Source organism: Notamacropus eugenii, chromosome 2, assembly GCF_028372415.1.
Source record: "Notamacropus eugenii isolate mMacEug1 chromosome 2, mMacEug1.pri_v2, whole genome shotgun sequence".
Taxonomy (NCBI): Eukaryota; Metazoa; Chordata; class Mammalia; order Diprotodontia; family Macropodidae; genus Notamacropus; species Notamacropus eugenii.
In genome coordinates, this window is record NC_092873.1 from 17,096,987 (window position 1) to 17,120,215 (window position 23,229).

At 54.4% G+C, this 23,229-nt stretch overlaps 1 protein-coding gene across 4 annotated transcripts; it reads left to right on the plus strand.

Annotated features, from left to right (window-relative positions):
- The first annotated feature begins 1,775 nt into the window (after positions 1-1,775).
- PLCB3 (phospholipase C beta 3) lies at positions 1,776-22,380 on the plus strand. 4 transcript variants are annotated; one of them, XM_072638957.1, is made up of 33 exons: positions 1,777-2,084; positions 4,556-4,633; positions 5,291-5,359; positions 5,528-5,668; positions 5,964-6,043; positions 6,243-6,296; positions 6,424-6,499; positions 6,653-6,753; positions 8,219-8,385; positions 8,843-8,989; positions 11,929-12,169; positions 12,270-12,354; positions 12,449-12,635; positions 13,113-13,196; positions 13,287-13,357; positions 13,481-13,577; positions 13,696-13,780; positions 14,044-14,168; positions 14,257-14,411; positions 14,494-14,655; positions 14,887-14,986; positions 15,218-15,322; positions 15,656-15,747; positions 17,077-17,094; positions 17,650-17,797; positions 18,313-18,348; positions 18,511-18,691; positions 19,656-19,797; positions 20,083-20,159; positions 20,257-20,346; positions 21,182-21,239; positions 21,372-21,458; positions 21,546-22,380. In XM_072638957.1, exons 1-33 carry the CDS (start codon positions 1,986-1,988, stop codon positions 21,789-21,791), a joined length of 3,684 nt encoding a protein of 1,227 aa, XP_072495058.1. In that variant the 5' UTR covers positions 1,777-1,985; the 3' UTR covers positions 21,792-22,380. The 4 variants fall into 4 exon arrangements, with proteins under 4 accessions (XP_072495060.1, XP_072495058.1, XP_072495059.1 ...); XM_072638959.1 differs by having other exon boundaries at positions 1,776-2,084; positions 13,113-13,357; XM_072638958.1 differs by lacking the exon at positions 17,077-17,094.
- The last annotated feature ends 849 nt before the right edge of the window (positions 22,381-23,229 follow it).

Consider the following 23,229-nt stretch of genomic DNA (forward strand, 5'->3'; position numbering starts at 1 on the left):
CATACAGTCAGAATACTTCAGAGGCAGCACCTGAAACCAGGTCTTTCTTGAGATGCCGCTAGGTGGCACCATAGTGCATAGAGCTCCCAGTCTGGAGTCAGGAAGACCTGAATTCAAATTGGACCTCAGACAAGTTTGTGTGACCCTGGGCAAGTCATTGTTGGCCTCAGTTTCCTCATCTGTAAAATGGGGATAATCATCCCATAATACTTCTCTCAAAGGGTTGTGCTTGGGAAAAGGCTTTGCAAACCTTAAGGGACTGCAGACATGGGAGGAATAGTTGTTATTGTTTTTACAGAAAAGGAGAGGCCAAAAACTTGGCCTAAGGTCTTGAAGTAGTGGGGTGAGGGGGCCTAGTACAACACTCTCCCCTCCCCCCCAGCATGGAACTTTTTGCAGGCAGGAGCCCTCCTGTTGCTTCTGCAGCTGGAGACCTTGCCACCCTCCCCCTCTCCCCAACTCCCTGTCTTTCTGGGTTTCTAGGTCCAGCCTTAGGTAAAATTGTGGCCTGCACAGAATTTGTGTTCAGCCCCTCTAGAGCTGTCCCGTTGGCAGCCCCAGCTCTGGCTCGGGGGCGGGGGCCCACAGGCAGATGCGCTCCGAGCAGGGGCGCTATCGTCCTGCCCATCTAACCCCCTCCCTGCCCCCAACCCTTTATTTTTCTGCTGGAGGGCTTTTTTCCCTCCTAGGTCATTAGCTCCTGGAGGGCAGGGGTGGTGTCTAGCCCTAGATCTGAAGCTCCTGGGCTAGACCTTTTAGGTGGCTTCCAGAATCTTCGGGTGGGGGCTGCCACAGACACACCCACCCACACCCAAGTTTAAGACTCCATTGTTTCTCTGGGTCCCCAGAGTTTTCGGACCCCCTCCCCTGTGGGTGCAGGGCCTCAGGGCTAGACCATTTGGGGGTGGTGTCCCCTTCCCCACAGGACGACTATGGATGGGGCAGAAACACTAGGGTTAGCTTGGGGAGGAAGCCTGAGGTTGGATGGGTCTGGCGTCCCTGGTGTAGAGTGCTGGGCCATGCGATCTGAAGACTGGTTCCAAAAGTTCTTTCAGTTTCTTGCGGTGTGACTTGCAGCAAGTGACCTCCTTCTCTGGTTCACAACCCAGTGATTTACAAATTTAGCAAGAAAAGCAGAGGGAACAGAGGGCCAGTTGTTACAGCCTCACACTATCTGGGCTCTCGGGGTAGCACTGAGGCTTGGGGACCAGGAGCTCCCGGGGCCTCTGAGGTTCTGTGGGGAGAAAGGGCCATGAGGCAGCTGAGTGCTTCCGATCATGGAAAGGGGGGGGCTGGAGATGAGGGCTGGGGGGGATGGCTGGCTGAGGGAGGGGAGGGACAGAGGGGTGGGAATGGATGACTGGGGAAGAGAGGAGGAGGGAGGATAGATGGCTGGGGGAGGGAAGAAAAGGGGTAGGGGGATGGCTGGATGGGAGAAGGGAGGGATAGAGGGTAGGGGGCTGGCTGGAGGAGGGAAGAAAAAGCTGGGGGATGGCTGGGGGGAAGGGGAAGGATAGAGGGTAGGGGGCTGGCTGGGGGAGGGAAGAGGAGGAGGCGAAGGGAGGTAGGGGTGGGGGCAGGAGCGAGCCGGCGGAGAGCCCAGCCGGGACCCCAGAAGCCTGGAACCGATCCCTGCACTGCGGACCGGGCCGTCCGAGTCTGGCCGCCAGGGGGCGAGGACTCCTGCCCCAGCCGCATTCCAGCCCTGGACTCCTGGGTTCTGGGAAGGCAGCGGAGCCGGAGGGGAGGGGCCTGATCAGGCCCCGCCCCACCTCGGCCCCGCCCCGCCCTGCCCGGGCCGCCCCGAGAGAAAGTCCAGGACTGCGCTGCCTCCTTCTCCTCCTCCCTCCTCCTCCTCTGCTGCCCCCGCCGCGGCGCTCAGGCTCGGGGAGCCGGACCCGGACCGGGACCGTCGGGGTTCGAGCCCCCAGCCCGGTGCGGCTCGCCCTCCGCCCTGGCCCCCGGCCCCTGCCCCCTGGGGAGCCATGGCCGGCGCCCGGCCCGGGGTCCACGCGCTGCAGCTGGAGCCTCCGGCCGTGCCCGAGACCTTGCGACGGGGCAGCAAGTTCATCAAGTGGGACGAGGTGAGCGCAGGGCGGGGGGGGCGGGCCTCTTCACCCTGAACCCCCTCCGGGGGCCCCCAGCCGGGCCTCTGCACCCCGATCCCCCGCCCGGGGCCCCCCGCTGCCTCGTCTTCCCAGGGCCTCGTTGTGCCTTCCTCCCACGTCGCCTTTCCCTCCCCCCAGTCCCTGGAGCTAGGGGGGACCGTCCCGCGCTGCTGTCCAGACAGTCCCCATAGTCCCCCCTTTCCTACCCCCCAGAAACTGAGGAGGGAGGTCTGGCTTCTTTCCCCCCAAAACTTGTGCCGGGGCAGTCTAACAGGGACTTTGCTCCTCCCATTCGCTGGAGAAGAGACTTTGAACCCCAATAAATCTCCTCAGCCTCTTTGGGCCCCCCCCGGCCGCAGCCACTGTCTGGGCGCCGTCGAACCCCCCTCCCAACCCCCGTTCCAAACACTAGGGCTCGAGGCTCCCGGGGCTCTGCCCCGCGCGAGTCCCCCGTCTCCCGGCGCCCCGCTAGCTTGTACCTTGCTCTTTCGCCTTCCTCCTTTGCCTTCTCCCCATTCCACCCTTTTCTCCACAGCCTTTGCACCTCCTTTCCTGCGGGACCCTCCCCCTTCCCCCTGCCCGCTCCCACCCGCCAGCTTCCTTCCCGGGTCGCAAAGCACCCCAACCTTGCCCCAGTTCCAGGCCCTCGGGTTCCCTCCCTAGCCAAGCTGGGCCGGAGGCCTGGCAGAATTCCCTTTTCCTTTCCGGCTGGGTGGGGCTGGGGGAGCTTGCTACAGCTTTGGGGTGGCCAGGAGAGCAGAGGGAGGGGGCCTGGGGGTGTGGCCAGAGGTAACAGGTGTGGTGGGGCCCTCCGCCGGGAGAGCAATCAGGTGCTGCGGAGGGGGTCGGGAGAGGGTGCTCTGGGTCTGGGGGAGCCCCCTCCCCCCATGGGAGGCCTTGGGCAGGAAAGTTAGAAAAAGTTTCTCCTTTTCCTTCTGGTGTGATAAACCCAAATAAGGAAGTGGAAACCAAGGAGTGAGCCTGGGGGGGAGGGGGGGCTGCCTTGGAAACTGGGGAATCTGAAAGGGGGGGCTGAGGGACCAAGCAGGAACGCGGAGAGTCGATGAGGTCTGGGGCAATGGATGCGTGATACGGCCACCCCCATCCGAAGGGACCCCTTGTTCTATAAACACAACCGTGCTAAGGCCGACTTCTAGGACTGGAGGGCAAAGCGGAGGATTTCAGGGACCCGGAGAACAGAAAGCACCTGGGGGAGAAAGGTTACCTTTTCACACACACCGCCCCCCCTCCCCCCCCCAGTCCTTGGGATTGGCCCCTGCTGTGCAAGCTGCTCCCTATGGGGTCAGAGGTCGCTGTCACCGTGGACTGGGGGCTGAGCGGGCTGCCTCTCGGTCTTGGACATCGCCTGCTGGCCTGGCACTTGGCAGGCTGGCCCTTCTCCCCCTCCTCCTGCTCCTTTCCCTTTGCTCCACCCTAGGGGTCTGTACCGTTTACTCGGACCTCCGTGGTTGAGTAAATCTGCCCAGCAGCAAGGGTGGGGTGGGGCAGAGGATGGGGGAGGGGGAATGAGGGATGGAGCCCTGGGGGGCCGGGGTTTGAAGCTGGGAGTACTTGGCTCCCATCCCCTCGGGGACCTCTTGTTCTGCTGAGCCCCACAGCTAGTCTGGGGATTCAAATTCAAACTTGTGGTTCCCCCCTAGGCTGCCCTGGTGTATCAGAGTCTCACTGGGCAGGGCCCTGGGACTGGGACTCTTAACAGCCCAGAACTGCTGTTAGAGTCAGAGGCTGACCCTCCAGCCTAATTCTGTCTGGGACAGATCTTTGCAGAAGGTTTGGTAGGAAAGGTGTGTGGGGGGAGGGGAGGAAGGAATGGAAGAACTCTAGACTTGTGGGTCAGGAAGACCTGGAAATCCTGGCTGAAATGATTGCTAGCTTGGTAACCCTGGTCAAGTCAACTCTACTTCCAACGAGCCCCAGTTTCCCCATCTGTAAAATGGGTCCAGCATTAGCATCTGCCCCACAGCATTGTTATGAAGATGACTTTAGACTCCAACTGGCTGTGTGACTCTGGGCAAGACCCTTAATCTCTGTAAACTGGGCCTGCTGCCACTGTCCACCTTGCTCCAGAGCTGTAGTGAGTTCAGTCATCTCAGTCACATCTGACCCTTGGTGACCTCATTTGGGGTTTTCTGGTCAAAGATCCTGGAATGGTTTGCCATTTCCTTCTCCAGCTCATTTTACAGGTCAGGAAACTGAGGCAAGCAGGGTGAAGTGACTTGCCCAAGGTCACACAGTTAGTTGTCTGAGGTTGGATTTGAACGAATGATGATGTATGTGTTCCTGACTCCAGACCTGGAGCTCTCTCCATCCCAGAGAAGTCTTTGCAGTAGGACTGTGATCCCCAAAGGTCTTCGCCAGGTCCTGTCTGGTCACCAGACTGTCCCCCTTGGCCTGTCCCCTTACTGCCTTCTTTCCTTACTGTCCAGGAGGCTTCTAGTCGGAACTTGGTCACACTCCGAGTGGACCCCAATGGCTTCTTTCTCTACTGGACTGGACCCAACATGGTATGCATGTGTTTCTGAGGCCCAGCTGCTCTGGCCCCTCCTCCATACTGCAGCCCCCTGATCCTTGCCCCCTACCCCAAATTCCTGAAGCCCTTAGGGCAGGGGCCTCCTAAGCTGGCTGACCCTTCCCACGGCCTGGCTGGACAGGAAATAACCTCCTACCCTTCCCCACCCCTGAACAGGAAACATCCAAGTCCTCTCCTCCCCAGAATAGCCCCCCTGAGTACAGAGATATAGTTGGAGACCTGAATCTGGACTGGGGTTAACCTGGTAGTGTCCCCATGGCAGCAGACTTTGGGGGGCTCTCTGGTCCCCTGTCTCTTGTCTGCCCTGGACACCCCTTGTTTCTCTGCCTCATAGAGTCAAACACTGCTCCTCCTCCCACCCCAGAATCAGTCCTGGGAATCTCTCTAAAGATTTTGTTTATTTATTTGGGTCTATGTCATGTCCTTTCAGCAGAACATAAGCATCTTGAGAGCAGGAGCTGGTCATATTCTTTATCTCTGGATCCCCAGCACACAGTAGGCATTTCTTAAGTGCTTGCTGAGTAGAAAGACATGCCCCCCTTCCCCTCTGCCCTCATCCCACCTTATCCCCCCTCCCCCGCTTCCCCTCTGACTTCATTCCAACCCCCTCCAATTTCGCACTTTCCCCTAGGAAGTGGACACTCTGGACATCAGCTCCATCCGGGACACACGAACAGGCCGCTATGCCCGGCTGCCCAAGGTGGGTCCCTCATCCCCTGACCCCTGTTGGATGCTGGCCTAGTTTGACAGCCATTCTGTGGATGCCGAGGCCCAGTGCTGCCTCTGAGACGGGTCTGAAGCAGGAGGAGGGACTGGGGAGAAGGCCATGTGCCCCGGAGAGCTGGCACTCAGACTCTGACCCTTATAGGACCCCAAGATCCGGGAAATCCTGGGTTTCGGAGGTCCTGAGACGAGGCCAGAGGACAAGCTGGTGACCATAGTGTCTGGCCCTGACCCTGTAAACACTACTTTCCTCAACTTCATGGCTGTCCAAGAAGATGTTGCCAAGGTGGGGTGTGGCTCCAGGGAAGGACCTGGGAGGGGTGCTGGGGGTGGGGCAGCATGTCCAGTAGAAAGCAGCCTGGCCTAGGAACCAGAGGATCAGGCTTCTGGGCTAAAGCATGTCAGTTTTCGGAGCCTCAGTTTCCTCATTTGTAAAATGAGTCAGGATTAGATGACTTCAGATTTCCTCCAGTTTGGGATCTGAGATCCTCTGAAAGTTCAGGGTAGGGGGACTCTTGGTGGGAGGCAGGCAGATGCCCCCAACCTCACTCCTTCCTCGACCCCTTCTTTACCCCCACCAGACTTGGGCAGATGAGCTATTCAAGTTGGCCATGAATATCCTGGCCCAGAATGCATCCCGCAACACCTTCCTGCGAAAAGCGTGAGCTGGGGCTGGGGAGAGGGCTCCCACTAGCTGGGTGCGGGCCAGAATGTCGTGGGGAATGTGCAGGGGGGAGGGAGAATGAAAGGGAAAGGAGGGGGGGTCCCCAGGGTGGAGGATGGGAGAAAGGGTCCAGCAGGCCCCTGGCCCCCACTGGGCTGTCCTGCCCCAAGGCTTTTGTTTTTCCTCCTTGTTCTAGGTACACCAAGTTAAAACTTCAGGTGAATCAGGATGGCCGCATCCCAGTCAAAAAGTGAGAACCCCTTTGTATCTTGAGAACCAGAACCCTCCCCACAGTGAGAGATCTGCCTTTGGCCCTCTGACCCCAGTAGCACCCCCTTCCCACCCCCCTTGTCTGACTCTATGCTTCTCACCCCCAGCATCCTTAAAATGTTCTCTGCTGACAAGAAACGTGTAGAGACAGCGCTAGAGTCCTGTGGCCTCAATTTTAACAGGGTACGTGGTGGGGGGAATCAGGAGAGGGGTTTGGGCAGGGGAGGTGGTGGAGGGAGGTGGGGGGGAGGGGGTCCTAGGTCATCTCCTAGGAGCAGACCCTTGACCTCCCTGGGGCTTCCCTGTTCACTCCTCCTCCCTCCCCCCTCCCTGCAGAGCGAGTCAATCCGGCCAGACGAGTTTTCCCTGGAGATCTTTGAGAGATTCCTCAATAAACTATGTCTCCGGCCTGACATAGACAAGATCCTGCTGGAGATGTGAGAAGGGGGAGGGGGTTGCAAGGAGCGGGAGATTCCTCTCTGGAGGAGGCCTCTGGACCCCAGTTCATGCACTGCTTCTCACATGGACTGTCTGTCCATGTGTGTCCTGTGTGACCTTGGTCAAGTCATTCTGACCTTGGGCCTCAGTTTCCTTGTTTATAAAATCAAAGGGTCTCATCCTTTAGAGCTATTATCTCATTACCTTTTCCACATATTTGAGGTTCTTGAAAACAGAGACTGGGCAGACTCCATAGACCAGGGCCAGCTCTTCTCCCCTCCCCCAGGGTGTCAAGAGGGCTTGGTATCCACTGTATCCATTGATCTACTCAAGCAATCCACAGATATCTAAGGAATTGTTGTTGTTCAGTCCTATCTGACTGTCCCTGACCCCTTTTGGGATTTTCTTGGCTGAGATGCTGGAGTGGTTTGGCATTTCCTTCTCCATCTCATTTGACAGATGAGGAAACTGAGGCAAACAGGGCTAAGTGAGTTGCTCAGGGTCCCACAGATAGTGAGTGTCTGAGGCTGGATTCACACTCAGGTCTTCCTGATTCCAGGCCTGGCAGCCACTCAGCTGCCCCAAGTGACCATTTAGCTCTGATTACTACCTACTCCTTGCAGCCCATTGTCCTAGACTGGAGATGAGATAAAAGAATACTGACACTATCTCTGTCTTCCAGGAGATCACGGCCTAATTTTGGGGTAGAGAGAATTGCTTTTTTTTTTTTCCTCCAGATCTGAGGTTTAATCAGGCTCAGACTCAGCACAGTCTGAGAGCACTGACCAGAGCACTGAGTGGTTAAGGGACTTGCCCAGGGTCATACAGACAGTATGTCAGGCAGCATCTGAACTCAGGTCTTCCTGACTCCAAGCCTGTGATGCTTCCTAAGGCACCAGAGTACCTAAGAACAGACACCCTTGATCTGTGGGACTTTAGGGTTGAAAGGAGCATTCCTGACACAGGGAATTAGAGGTAGAAAATCCCCATTTATAGATGAAGATACTGAGTCCAGAGGCAGAGCAGCTTGTCCATGGCTGCCCAATAGATGGTGGAGCAAGGGCCCTCAAGCGTTTTTTTTGGCACCCTGGCCCCTTTGGGCTGTCTGGCAAAGCCTAGGGACCTCTTCTCGTGATGCATGAAAATAACTGCATGGGGTTACCAAGGGAACCAGTTACACTGAAATAGAAATAGAGAAAAATAAGTTCAAGGACCCCAGGGACAGAACCCCTGCTCTAGACCCAGGGCCCTGCCCACCAGACAGGGGCTCTACCAGGTGAGCTTGAGAGGAGCAGATGTAGGAGGTGCTGGGCCTTGAAGGTTGGGAGGAATCCTAAGAGACCAAGTGGGGGGGGCTCTGAGGAGGAGGGGAGAGTAGGGGGTCTTCCTGTGCTGATGCAGCGCTCTGGACCCAAGTGGGGCCTGCCCTGCCCCAACTGTCTCTCTCTCTCTGTCCTCTTCAAGTGGTGCTAAGGGGAAGCCGTACCTGACCTTAGAGCAGCTCCTGGACTTTGTCAACCAGAAGCAGCGAGACCCCCGACTGAATGAGGTCCTGTACCCACCTCTTCGCCCCGCCCAAGCCCGCCTGCTCATCGAGAAGTATGAGCCCAATCAGCAGTTCTTGGAGCGAGGTGAGGATTTGGCCCCTGGGCTTGTAGGGCCTGTATGGGTGCTCCAGGTCCTGGCATGGTGACAGTAGGCAAGTGACCTGTGGGCCTCTTCTGGGACCTAGTTTCCTTCTCTGCAAAATAAGAGGCCTGGACTAGGTGATCTCTGTAGCCCCTTCCTTTTCTGATGTTCTTAGATCAGCATTCCTAGCACTGAAATTTTACGTTCTGAAGCCTTTTTCATCTCTTGACAATTCCTGTTCTAAGGCTTCTTCCAGCCCTGACCTTCTCTGGCATTCCCAGATTCTCTGATTCCTGCCCTATTTTGTATGGTTGGAAGAGCCACAGACTGGGAACCAGGAACCCCAAATCCCAGTTGCTTCTCTGGGTGGCTATGGAGTCATGTGCCACTGCCTTCCTGGGGAATGAGGGGGGCATGTAGGGCTGCGGTTTGACCCCTTCTCCTCTGGCCTCCCCCTAGACCAGATGTCCATGGAAGGCTTCAGCCGCTACCTAGGCGGGGAGGAGAACAGCATCCTGCCCCCAGAGACCCTGGACCTAAGCAACGACATGACCCAGCCCCTCAGCTCCTACTTCATCAATTCTTCCCACAACACCTACCTCACAGGTAATGCCTAGGTTGGCCTCCCCAGCACTGACCTTCCTGATCCCAGTCTGAGGGTGCCAGGGCACTTCAGGCCTCTGATACCCATCTATAAAGTAAGCATAGCACCTCCTTTGTTCACTGGTGTGTAGGGAGGAGTGCTCTGTGTTTTTGCCAGTGTGGTTACTGTTTATGAATTTGGCCTCAGCTGTTGTAAGAGGCAGAACCTTTCCCAAAGCCAGGAGGACCTGGGCTCAAGTCCTGCCTCTGACACCTCAGGGTAGTATGAGTGTGGGCATCTGTGCCACTTACCCTCTCGGTGACCAGGAAGCTCTGTAAGATGGAGTTCTTGACCTGTGTCCTTGATTGGAGGGGCTTGTGAGTTTGTTTTTAATATTTTGACTGATGGGTTTTAATGTGATTAGTTTCTTTTGTAATTCTGTGTATTTAACAAGATGATTCGGAGAAGGGGTTCCTAAGCTTCACCAGACTGCCCAGGGGGTCCAGGATACAAAGAATTCCTGCTTGAAGGGGCAGAGAAAGTTCGAGCCAGCATGGGTGGAAAGACTTTCCTCCCCTGGATTTTCACCATACTGGGCAAATCACTGGTCTAAGTCCTCTCTCCATTCCAAATGTGAAATGTTTGTCCATTGACTCCTGGAAGGACTGACCCCTGTCTGCACTGACATTTTCATGATGAAAGGCATCCCCAGGCATAAAGGTGGCTCCACCAAGCTCCCCCTCGAGACAAAGGGACAGACATGATTGGCTTCCCAGGGTCCCCAAAGGTGATAAGAAAGAGCCTCACGTGGGATGATGGGGCATCTTGTCTGGCAGCATGAAGGGTGGACGTTAGCCAGAAAGGCAGAGAACAAAACTGTAGCAGGTGAACGAGCCGATGTTGGTGTTAGAGCATGGGGAGACAGAAAATCTACAGAGAAGGAGGCAAGATCCTCCAATCCAAGACCATCTGGACTAATGCTGGGTCACTGGCATGTAGGGATGGAAACCAGGTATCAGCTGGAGAAAGTGGAGGCACCCACAGGGCTGTGGAGTACCCCGGGAGCCTTCCATCCATGGAGCATGATGACCTTTTATATTACAGCGTTCCATCAGTCAAGTAATGTGTTTCTTAATCACCTACTATATCTGCCATGCACTGTGCTAAGCACTTCACAAATATTATCTCATTTTACCTTCAAATACTTGATCTCTTTATCCTGCCAAGAGATGACAGACAGGGCGAAAACCAGTTTAGAGAAAAGCTGTTTTGTAAGATTGGGACAAAAGCAGCAGATGCACAAGGTCTGATGAATCCCCATCGTTTCCACAGCGTAGCTGGAACCCAGCAGAAGGACAGCAAATTTGCCCAGGCTTCTCTCACCTGTTGTCATAATCAAAACAGCAGAACCAGCCTATTTGGCCTCACTCACTTCTGGATGGATTACGTAAAGACGTAGTAGTGACATTTAAAAGACAGTTTTAAGATGAGCTTCTGAACCAGGCCATAGAGGAGAAATCTGTTCTCTAGGCAACACAGCATTGAAACCATTAAGAGATCGTTTTACAAGATATTTCCTGGAGGGCAGAATGCCAAAGTATGAGGCGTGGGGGAATGAAGAGGAGTACTCAAAAAGACCAGTGATGGACATCCGTAAAGGCCCACCCGTCCCTCTACTATCTCATCTCTGTGATAATGTTCTGTTCATGTACAGAGGGTGTCCTTGATGAAAGCAGGAAAAAGACACAGTTAGGCTCTCCCGAATGCCTTTCTGCAGCAGACGCCATCTTTGCAGTCCTGTAATTGAGTGCCCGGAGTGCAGGATATAAAACCCCGCTTTGTTCATTGATCATGAAAAGGCGTTTGGCTTAGTAGAGTGAAACCCAGCCTTCAAGGCCTTCCTTCCACAGGAAGTCTCATGCATATGATAAGATCTTGCAAGATTCCTTGGTAGAACCAACCCTGGCTTTGCAGCCTGGACCTCTGGTTGTTAATGCCAAGGGAGGCACTCTCCAAGGGAGGCTGGTCACTGCTGTGAAAGCCAAAGACAGAGATGCTCTTGACTGGAAACACCATTGTGCTGATGTGAGTGAGCCCTGGAGAGTGTTTCAAGGCATCTTCAGTGAGATACAGAATTCTGTCAAAAGATGTTGACCTAACAGTCCATATGGCAAAAGCCAAATGGATGAGAAATGTCTGTTGTCCCGACTTCATCATGGAAGGGGATGGCTGGACCGCTGAGCTATCTGGGACAGGCTCTGCAGATAGACATTGAAAAGCAAGCGTAGAGAAGGCTGGGTGGCACTAAGCAGCTAGGGGACACAGAATTTGAATCCTACCTCAGACACTTAATTAGCTTTGTAATTCTGAGCTGGATTTAAATTTCTCTCAACCTCCCTTTCCCCATCTGTAAAATGGGATAATAGCACTTACTTTACCACATAAAAGTTAGCTTATCTGGGAAGCTAAAGGTTTCTTTCAACCATCCCAGGATGCTCTCTGGCAAACATAATGATCTTTTTAAGACAAATGCTCTGCTGATATTGTACTGTTGTAAATATCGGAACACCACTGTCTCTGAAGAACCAGTTTTGGGAGACCAGAGGGGTAATGGAGAAGGGCGTGGTGGGTGCCCATAAGGTTCCATTGATGACATGAACAGATGTTGGTGGAAGGGCTTGAGCTGCCACATTTGGGCAGACGAGGGGGTGGGCTCGTCATGTAAAAGCCAGGGATGGCATCTGGACCACCCAAACAGTGCCGTGAGACCCATGGAAGGTCTCCAGCCCATTGCATAGGGGGTATGGGGATGTGATTCACATACAGAAGATAAGATGAATGAGGATTCTCTTTTCAGGAGGTCCCAGGTACTAACATGCCCTCAGGGCTTTAGGAGAGCTGAGCTGGGTGGGATGGACTTAGGCAGCAAGGCATCCCTGTTGATCCCAGACCTTTCCTGCAGCGGGGCAGCTGGCAGGGACCTCATCGGTGGAGATGTACCGGCAGGCGCTGCTTTGGGGTTGTCGCTGCGTGGAGCTGGACGTGTGGAAGGGCCGGCCGCCAGAGGAGGAGCCCTTCATCACACACGGCTTCACCATGACCACAGAGGTGCCACTGCGTGACGTGCTGGAGGCAATTGCGGAGACAGCCTTCAAGACCTCCCCCTACCCCGTCATCCTCTCCTTTGAGAACCACGTGGACTCGTGAGTTTCCTTGGCGTTGACTGGGTGACCTGTGTGCAGGGGTCCAGACACTTGCCAGTGTTTGTCTCTTGACCCCTGCCCTCCATTTCCCTTTGGCCAGGGCCAAGCAGCAGGCCAAGATGGCCGAGTATTGCCGCACCATCTTTGGGGATGCACTGCTCATAGACCCGCTGGATAAGTACCCTGTAGGGGTTGCTCTAGGACTGGAAGACATGGGGACGTGGGCAGGGCAGGGGGTTTTTCTCTGCCTCTCACCAGCCCCATGCTCTCTTCTCCCAGCTGGCCCCGGGAGTCCCCCTGCCCAGTCCTCAGGACCTGATGGGCAGAATCCTTGTGAAGAATAAGAAGCGGCACCGTCCGCCCCTGAACCCCTCTGATGGCTCAGTGCGCAAGCGACCCTTGGAGCAGAGTAACTCGGCCCTGAGCGAGAGTTCTGTCGTCACTGAACCCCCTTCCCCACAGCTTGGTAGGCCCCCTGACCTAGGACCCCCAGTCCTTGGTCACTGAAGCCCTTTTTCCCTACCTGTGCATGACCCCTGACCTAGGACCCCCCCAATCCTTGGCCACTTAAGCCCTTTCTCATATCTAGGTATTACCCTTAACCTCTGATCTCCCTCAGTACCCCAAATCCCTGGAGTCTCTCAGCTCTCTCCACAACTGGGTGTGATCACATTCTCCCCCAGTCTCTCTCCCATCCCTAGTCACTGATGGATATGGGTTCTGGCCACTGTCTGCCTTCTCTCTCTGACCTCTAACCTCATCCTCTCCCACTTTCTCTTTCTGGGCAAGGGTTCATTGGCCCCCGGGGCTCCCTCTTAGTCTGGCCCTGAGGGTCTCCATGCTGGGGTCAGGCCTCAGGCCTTCACTGACACTGGGGCCACACTTGGTGAGCTGATGTGGTGTGTGAGCTGGAGGCTTGTGTCTCTGCCTTCTCCACCCCCAGGCTCCCCCAGCTCTGAGGGCTGCTCGACCCTGAGCAATGGAGAGGACCACCTGGGCTGCCATCCTGAGCCCCGAAAATCCATTGGTGAGAGGAGGGGTAGGCGAGAGGGAAGGGACCACACGGTGGTGGTGGAGGTGGAGGACAAGGGGCCCCAATCCTTGTTCCTCCCCATAGATCGTGAGGCAGAAAGTGAAGAGGAAGAGGATGAAGAGCAGGCTGACCCCAAGAAGACCTCTACAGACGAGGTCAAACTCAGGAGGTGGGAGGGTGGGGGAAGGGACAGAGATAGCGTGGCAGTGAGGAAACCAGGGTATCCCGAGATGGAAACTGGGGCTGTGTGCATGACCCTTTGATTTGGGGCATTCCAGGGCACGGCCAGCAGCGAGGTCAATGCCACAGAGGAGATGTCCACTCTGGTCAATTATGTCGAGCCCGTCAAGTTCAAGTCGTTCGAGGTGGCCCGGAGTGAGTGGGGGCAGGGCTGGGGAGACCCTGGACTGGGCAGGGGGCATGGGGGCTGAGGAGGGGACACCTGCCCTTGCCCCCACCCCGCAGCTCTAATGGGGCTACCTCCACCCCATAGAGCGGAACAAATGCTATGAGATGTCATCCTTTGTGGAGACCAAGGCCCTGGAGCAGCTCACCAAGAGCCCCATGGAGTTTGTGGAGTATCCACCTGCAAGACAGGAGGGGAGGCTGGGGAGTGAGGAACCTAGAACATCATCTGAGAGAGCCTTAGAACATTGAATGGCAGAGCTGGGAGGACGTTGGGACAGGGAATGGCAAAGCTGAAGATTGTTTAAGCAGCTCCAGAATGTGACCTCATGGGCACTGAAGACTCTAGGGGGCAGGCAGAACTAGGTCAGCATGGGTCACAGGGGAGGGCTGGAAGTGCCTTCTGAAGAGTGTGGCCCATGACTGCTTCCATCAGATATAATAAGCAGCAGCTCAGTCGCATCTACCCCAAAGGCACCCGCGTGGACTCATCCAACTACATGCCGCAACTGTTCTGGAATGCGGGCTGTCAGCTTGTTGCCCTCAATTTCCAGACCCTCGGTAAGGCAGCCTGGAGGCTCTCCAGAGAATCCACCGTCCAGCCATGCCTTGTGCTGATGGCCGGCCGTCTGCCCTCTGCCTCCCCCAGACCTCCCGATGCAGCTGAACGCTGGTGTGTTTGAATACAATGGGCGCAGCGGTTACCTGCTGAAACCAGAGTTTATGCGGCGCCAAGACAAGTCCTTTGACCCATTCACAGAGGGCATCGTGGATGGCATCGTAGCCAATGCCGTTCGGGTCAAGGTCAGGCATGGGCCAGAGCTGGGGGCAGCTCAGAGGGCGGAGGCTGAACAGTTCAGTCATTCCTCTCTCCTGACTCTTCCAGGTAATCTCGGGCCAGTTTCTGTCAGACAGGAAGGTCAGCATCTATGTAGAGGTGGATCTCTTTGGCCTTCCTGCGGACACCCGGCGCAAATACCGCACCCGGGCCTCCCAGGGCAACTCCTTTAACCCGGTGTGGGACGAAGAACCCTTTGACTTCCCCAAGGTGGGTGCTCAAGGCCCAGTCCTGCACCAGCAGCTCTGGGAACCAGGCAAGCGCTGTGGAGTACTCTTTGCCTGCCCTCAGGGTGCTTCCAGTCCAGTTTCAGAAATGAAAAGGACACACCAGAGAGCAACTGGTTAAACCACCTTCCCCCAGACTAGGCAAGCTCTTGGGAGGGCTCAGAAGGCAGAGGGTGACCCACCCTGTACCTACTGAACTACCTCCCTCCCATAGGTGGTGCTACCCACACTGGCCTCCCTCCGAATTGCGGCCTTCGAAGAAGGGGGCAAGTTTGTGGGGCACCGAATCCTGCCCGTCTCAGCCATCCGTTCAGGTGAGGCCTGCCAGACTGGCCCTCCGTTCCTTCCCTCTTCTTCCTTCACTCTCTTCTGAGTGTAGAGTCAGTTCTGAGGGCAGAGGTAGGACAGGGGGTCCTAAGGAATCAAACCACCAGGGGTGCTGAGGGGCACAGGGGTGTAGGTGGGTGTAGGTGCCTCCCTTTCCCCAATGGTTTGGGGGAAATTGCCTTGTCCCCTCCCCCTTCCTGACCCCTGACTCCATGCAGGGTACCATTACATCTGCCTGAGGAATGAGGCCAACCAGCCCCTGTGTTTGCCGGCCCTGCTCATCTACACAGAGGCTTCTGACTACATCCCTGACGATCATCAAGGTGAGGACCCAGGAGGGGAGGGGTGAGACCAGTAGGAAGGGGAGCCTGGGAAAGTGGCCAGAGAGGATAAGGCTGGTTCCGAGAATGGAGAAGCAGGAATGAGAACACTGGATGAGGGACAGGGGAACTGGGCTCCAATCTTGACTCTGGCCCTTCCCCACTTTGTAACAGTTTCAGCCTCAGTTTCTCCATCTGTAAAATGAGAGAGGTGGAGTAGGCATTGCCTAAAATCCTTTTCTAAGAAAACATGCCATGCCCTATGACAGAAAGGGGAAGGTGGAGAAGCTGGCTTTGTTTGTGAATCTGTTGTTTCTTTCCTTTTCCCTCCCCAAGACTATGCCGAGGCTTTGTTCAACCCCATAAAGCATGTCAACCTCATGGACCAGAGGTCAAAGCAGTTGGCGGCACTGATTGGTGAGAGTGAGGTGAGCAGTGCCATTTTGGTGTATCAGGGACTGGGGGGAAAGTGGTGAGCTTAGCTCTGGGCTCCCACTCCCTCCTCTTCCAGTGTTCCTCCTGGCAATGGGTCTATTCCAAAGTCCCTCCCAGTCTTGACAGTCACTTTTGTCCTATGGAAGAGAGCGCTTAAGGGATGGTGTCCACGGAACCATTACTAACTGTGGGCGGGGTCCATTGCCCCAGAGCAAACATTTGCCAGGTGCTTGAGAGACAATCAGGCTGGTCTTACTTGTTATCTCCTTAGAGCTGTTATCTTGTTTTCCCCAGCTGGACTGAGCAAAAGTGGAGGAGGGAATTCTATCCAGCCAGTCAATTTAACAAATATTTCATTTTAAAAACAAGCTTTACTGAAGGCTTTGGTTTATATGTCGCAAACATTTCTTGCTCCTGCTTCCACTCAAATTCTCCTTTTTAACAAAGAACCAAGTGTGTATGCAGCATTCTGCCCTAGTAGTCCCCCACCTCTGTGCTGAGAAGAGATCTGTGCTCTGATCTCTGAAAACATTCTTGGTTTCTTGACAATGGTTGGGTTTTGTTTTTCCTGGGCCTGTGATTATATTAGGGCAATACTGGTCAACCAAAGCAGATCAACCAGGAAAACGCACCTAGGGAGATGCATAGATCCCTGAGAGGCTGAGCAATTTTCCTAGGGCTGTAGCCATGCCTTGGAGTCAAGCCTTGAACCTAGGTTCAGGTGTACTGGGGTTTTTTAATTGCTTAGAATTTAACTTCTCAACAAACTTTGACAGATCTTATAAGGGGGCTAAAAAGAAATGACAAAGTGTTCCCTGCCCTCAAGGCATTTTCATTCTACTTGGTAGGGGTGGGATAGGGGGAGGGACAGGGCCCTTAAGGGAGAATTCAAGGACTCATGGGCATGAAGTAAAGGGGGTGAACAGGCAAAACAGCTATATCGAAGACTGAACATATTTGGTTTTAGAAAAATTTGGGGTCAGCTAGGTAGCACAGTGGATAGAGCACCAGCCCTAGAGCTAAGAAGACCTGAGTTCAAGTCCAGCCTCAGACACTGCTAACTGTATGACCCTGGGCAAGTCACTTAACTCTGATTACTTCAAAATAAATAAAGATTTTTATATATGTAACTACTTTTTTCTCCCCTCCTTTCCCCTCTCCCCCTATAAACATGCCCTAGTAGAGCTCTTTATAACACCAGTATAGTTACAAAAAGGCAAATTCACATTTTAGCTGTTCTGGAGGCTATTTTGTATGCCTCGTTCTACACCCTAGTCCACCACCTGTCTTGCTAAAAGGCATCTTTCTGCTTCCTTCCCCAGCCTTTCCACAGACGTGAGGCACGTACCTCTTCTTATCTCTCCACCAGTCCTAAGCTTGGTCCTTCTACTTAGGTGACACCCCGTCTCCCTTGTACTCCCTTCTTTGTGTTTCTGGTGCTGTGGTCACTGTGTGGATGGTCACTTGCTTAGATTCCCTGCTCGTCTCTGAATTCTTTGTATTTCTTCTGACACAATAATACTCCATTGCACTTGGGTACCTCTTTGGTCCTCTTGTATCTGCCTCTACCTCCCAGGCAGCTATCCTGGGACAGTTGTTTTTTTAAACAAAGAGTAAAAGAGGGAAAATAGCAGATTAGTAAACCTGATGTGTGCACTGAAAAAGCCTGACACTATGGGCAGCATTCCAAGGCAGGCATGTATTAAGTACCTACTGTGTGCCAGCACTGTGTTAAATTAAACACTGAGGAGAAGGAGAAAGGCCAAAATAGTGCCCGCCCTCAGAGTGCTTACGGCCAACTGAGGTGCCAGAGACTTCCAGTCCTTGGTCTGGAAGCCTTGAATGAGAAAGATGGCCCCTGGGCTTGTTGGAAGATGAATTTCTCCTCCCTGCAGGCTGCTCCTGAGACTCCAGAGGAACTGCCTTCTGGACAGCTGGCATCCCAGCTGTTCACAGGCTCCTTACAGAATTCCTTGGAATCTGGAGCTGCCCGGCCTCCCGGCTCCTGTACCTCTCCCACCAGCCCTTCCATAAGCAGACCAGGTACTTGGAAGGTGGATGGGGAGACATCTGGGGCTGCAGGACCTGGGGGTAGGGGGAGAACAGCTTTGTGGGGAGGGAGAAGGTGGTAGGACCTGGTGGGGGGGGGGTGTCTTCCCCTTGGTCATGGGCACCAGCTGTTTAGTGTAGGGGGTAAATGGGGGGGGAGGGGTTAGAGGTCCAGTCAGTTAGTTGTTGAGTGTGGGACCCTGGGTTCAAATGCCAACTTAGACACTAGGGAAATCCCCTGACCTCTGTGCTTAGTGTCTTCATCTGCAGTGAAGGGGTCTCTTCCAGCTCTGAACTGGAGATTTCATGAACCTTTCTCTGCTTAGTTAACTAAGTGGCCTGTTTCTTCTGGAGTCCTCCCAGCTCTGGCCCTCCCCCTCCCCAGGCCTCAGTTTTCCCATCTGTAAAGTGGAGGTTGGAGTCCCTTGCATACCTCCCAGTTCTCACAAGTCACAAAAGGGTCCAGTAAGCTGATGGGTGCTTAGAGATCATTGTTCTCTTCTCCCCAGGTCAGTGTGATGAGCTCATCGCCAGCATCCTGGGAGGTAAGGCTATGGAGAGGGCTAGGGTGGGTCCAGGTGCCCACCCTCCATCTCCCTCTCCTCTGATGTCACCAATGGGCCCATCTGGTCTGTGAGCCCTGGGGTGAGAGTCTCGAGCCCTGCAGCTGCAGCTCTGATGTCTTCCTTCTGGCACCTGGGTTTCAGAGGTGACCGTGACACCCCTGGCAGAGCTTCAGGCACACAAGTCTCTAGGGAAGCTCCGTAGCAGGCAAGAACGTGACCTGCGTGAGCTGCAAAAGAAACACCAGCGGAAGGCAGCGGCGCACACTCGGCGACTCCTCAGCCACCTGGCCCAGCACCAGGGGGAAATGGAAAAGAGGCGCAAGTAAGTGACCTGGTGCAGATCCAGGGGCCTGGGCCCAAGGCCATCAAACCATTCTATGGGGGGAGACTGAGGTCCAGAGAAGAAAGGACTTGTCCAAGGTAACACATCTAGTAAGGAATGGCAGAGGGGCCAGACTACCAGAGCAGAGAGTGATCTGCTTCCTTCCTGGAATCTTAGTATCCACAACAAGGGAGGGGATGGTCACCCTCTCCTGTGTCCTCAGCAGGCCACATCCAGAGTTTGGGGTTTGGCTGGGCATTGGGAAGCGTTGAGAGGGGCTGGGGAAATATCTGGAGGCTCTGCCATAGAAGGATCTGGGGACATATTTCCTGGTGGAGAAAGGGCTTGGGTGTGTGTCTGTGTGTCTGTGTGTTTCTGTGTCTGCCTGTGTGTGTGTGTCTGTGAGAGAGAGAAAGGAGGGAGGGAGACAGAGGGAGCAGGAGAGAGCATGCTGCTGTGAAGTATTGGAAAAGGAATGACAGGTATATCATTATTGCTCTTCCTGAGGCAGAACCAGGAGCATTGGGAGGACATTGCCAGAGGCAGATTTAGTATAAGGATTGAACAGGAGGAAAACCTTCTTGAAGGTCAGAGCTGTCCATAAGTGGATGGGGCTGCCTTGGGAGGTAGTGAGCTCCCCATCACTGGAGGTCTACAAGCCGGGGGCACATGACCACTTGTGGAGATTTTAGAAGGGGATTCAACTCAGGTTGGACTGGCTGAGAGCTGTTCCAGTTCTGAGATTCTGGGACAGCTCCCTCAGGGAGTGATAGAGGTCAAGGGCATCTGATACTGGATATCTCTCCCCAGGGAGGGCCAGAGAGGTAGGAAGGGTGTCCCAATTTTGTCTGTCCTGGCAAAGAACATGGGCACAGTGGATGGAAATGTGAGCAGGGCTGGGACATGGATCCAAGGGGCCAGGGAGCAGGGCACCAATCTTCCTGTTCGGGTTCTCTGTCAACAGGAGTGGGGTGCTGGACCAGGAAGAGGAGGAAGAGATGAGAAAATACCGAGAGCTGCAGAAGAAACAGCTTCAAAGTCTGTTGGATCTGAGGGAGGCTCAGGCTGATGTGGAGGCTGAACGTCGTCAGGAACACCTGAGACAGGTGAAGGGGGAGAGAAAACACCTGAGAGATAGGTCAGACACACCTGAGAAAAGTGATGGGGAGAGAAAACACCTGAGAGACAGGTCAGACACACTTGAGGCAGGTATGGGATGCACCTAACACAGGGGAGAGAGCTGGACAACCCCTGAGAGATGTAGGGGAGGAAAAGATAACCCCTGAGAAAGGTGAAAGGGAGCACACTTTGGAGGCAGGTGAGTACCACAAGCTGAAGACCTTGCCCAGAGTCAGTCTACATCTCTCTCCCCTTGACTTTGCCGTGGACAGGCCCAGCATCGCCTCCGGGAAATCGTCCTTGAAACACACATGACTCAGTTGAAAAAACTGAAGGAGACCAGTGAGAAGTGAGTAGGGGGCACCTGGAGGGTGCAGCACACATCCCCCTCTGCTCCTGGCTCTGTGGCCTGATGACCTTCCTGTCCCCCCCATTGCCTAAACCAGGGAGAAGAAGGAGCTGCAGAAGATCCTGGACCGGAAGAGACATAATAGCATTTCTGAGGCCAAGATTCGGGAGAAGCACAAGAAGGAGGCGTAAGCAGGCAGGGCGGGGTGCAGCTTTGTTGTTAAGTCTTGTCAGACTCTGTGACCCCATTTGGGGTTTTCTTGGCAGAGATACTGGAGGGCTTTGCCATCTCCTTCTGCAGCTCATCGTACAGATGAGGAAGCTGAGACAGACGAGGTGACATGACTTGCCCAGGGTCACACATGTTAATACATGTCTGGGGTCAGATTTGACCCTAGGTCTTCCTGACTCCAGGCCTGGCACTCTATCCACTGCACTACCTTGCTACTGTGAAAAGAGGGATGGTCTGGTTCAAATCTTGACCCGCTGTCTCTGGCCTCAGCCATATCTCCCAACCTTTCTTTCCTTGTTTATAAAAGGAGAGTTAGATTCAAGGTCTGAGGTCCCTTTAGCTCAAAATCTATGACCTTATGAAGGAAACAAGAATTGATTAATGCCCACTAGGTGCCAAGCTCTTGACAAAGATTATCTCATTTGATCCTTAAAACAACCCTGGCAGCTTGGCACTATTGTCCCCATTTTACAGGTGAGAAAACAGGCAAACAGGTTAAGTGACTTGCCCAGGGTCAAGCTAGCAAAGGTCTCAGACTGGGTTTGGGCTCTAAGCCTAGCGCTGAGTCAGTGATCCTGACATCACTGCCCTCTCCTGGGCCTTAGTTTCCCTATCTCTAAAATGGGTGGATTGGGTTAGAGGACCCTCAAAGTTCTTTCCCGTTCTAATCTGTGCCGCTCAGTGACTCCCCAGATATGCTGCTGTGGTTGGTTATATTGTCAGAGGTGGGTGAATGGGGACTCAGCAGGGAGGAAGGAGGCTGAACACCCCCACCCCCATTCTCTCTACAGGGAGCTAACCGAGATTAACAGGCGACACATCACAGAATCAGTCAACTCCATCCGAAGGGTGAGGCTTAGACCCTCTGCCATTCCCTGGGGAGTGGGAGTCCTGATGCTGGCTGGTTCCCACCCCTTTTCCCCACTGTGGGTGACCCCACAAGACACCCTTGACCCCTGCTAACCCCTGCCCATCTCGCAGTTGGAGGAGGCCCAGAAGCAGCGACAGGAGCGGGTGATAGCTAGACAGCAGCAGGTCCAGGAACAGCTGGAAGAGGAAGAACCGAAGGTGAAGGAATGCGGAGGCCAGGGAGGGGAGGGCTGGATGGATGGGTGGCAACGGTGCCCAGGCCTTGATGGTGTGTGTCCCCTGCAGGCGGCATCCCAGCTGGCCCGGGAGTGCCAGGCCCAGCGGGCACGACTGCCACAGGAGATCCGACAGAGCCTATGCGGTGAGCTGCATGTGGATGAGGATGACCTGGCCACCCACGATGTGTCCAGTGTGGGCACCGGCAATGGGCATGCGCTGGGCAGAGCCAGCAACGGGCATGCCCTAGGGGGCAGCACCAGCAATGGGCACGCCCCAGGGAGTGAGAGGCAGGAAGAGAACACTCAGCTTTGAAGTCGGCGTGAGGGGCAGGAGGGAAAGGGAAGACACTAAACTCGTTTTTAAAACTTTTTATTTTTTTTAAATTTTTTATTTTTTTAAATTCAGGAGGGCAAGAAGTCCCCACTCACCCTCCTCCTTCACCTTCTTCAGTCCCATTTGGCGTGTGTGCATGTGTGCGTGTGCGTGCGTGTGCGTGCGTGCGTGTGTGATTACACTCCTTGTTCCTGTGTTCCTTTTTATTCTCTGGCCCCCTCCTTGCAGCTGAAAACAGGGGCAGGCCCTCTCCTGCCCAGGGCCCAGGATCAGCTGGGGTGGGTGGGGCTTGCCCGTCTCCTTTCATGGGATACCCACACTCCAGAGGCAGGAATGCACCTCCCCCCAACTATCATTTCTTTCAGGCCCCAGGGTGGAGGGTTGGAAGTGTCCACCTCCCCCCACACTGTGCCCATGAGACCTTTGTCTTCTGGGAGCCAGGAGGGTGGGGCTGGGTTGGGAGTACTTGTCCTCCCCAGCTTTGGGGATCAAAAGCATCCATTTCTGTCTCTTACCTTCTGCTTGTTTTTGGGTTTTATGTTAATAAAAGTGGATTGCAAGACCTGTATCACCTGTGCCTGTGTGTTTGAGAATTAGGTGAGAGTGGGGATCTGGCAGACTTCAGAGGTCTTTTACTGGTAGCATGTGGGCCTGGTCAGTCCCAGTCTGGGTTTCCATTTCCTCACCTCCAGAATAAGGGGTTGGATGGATGAGATGGTTCTGAGGTCCTCTGTAGCCCTGCACCCCAGATGTCCTCTCTGCACCCTACAAGTTATCTAGCCTTATCTTCTGTTACTGTCTAGTCTGGAAGCCCTCACTGTCTCCAGGCACAGCTGGAGTGCCCTTCCTATCCTACGTTCCACACAATCCAACCCAATCTTCAAGGCCTGGCCACCCCAGGCACAGTACCTAGCTACATTGCTACAAAGAAGTTTCAGGGTGAGTGGAAGACCCCTGAGGCACAGGACCTTATCTTCTAACTGGTACCTGTGCAGACCAGATCTTGGAAGCTGGAATACTGTGCGTCCCCTTGTCCCTGGAGGGCCCAGAGCAGCGCTTCTTAATTATTTAATTCTCCTTATTCAAGGCTTTCCTGGAGGGACTGGAGCAGCCCCCTGGGAAATGATGGCTCACCCAAATCTCTGATGCTCATCCTTAGGGAGTGTTGCCCAACAAACATCCTCTGCCCAGAGTCCACCCTCCTCTTAAATCAATCAATAAACCAGTGCCTGGGAATTAGGGCTGGTGCTAAGTACTGGAGAAACAAACTCACACTCTAATGGGAGAGACAACAAGCAAACAGTGTATAAACAAGCTATAGACAGGAAAAATAGGAAATAATCAACAGAAGGATTAAGGATTAGGAAAGGCTTCCTGTAGAAAGTGGGATTTTAGTTGGGATTTAAGAGAAGCCAGG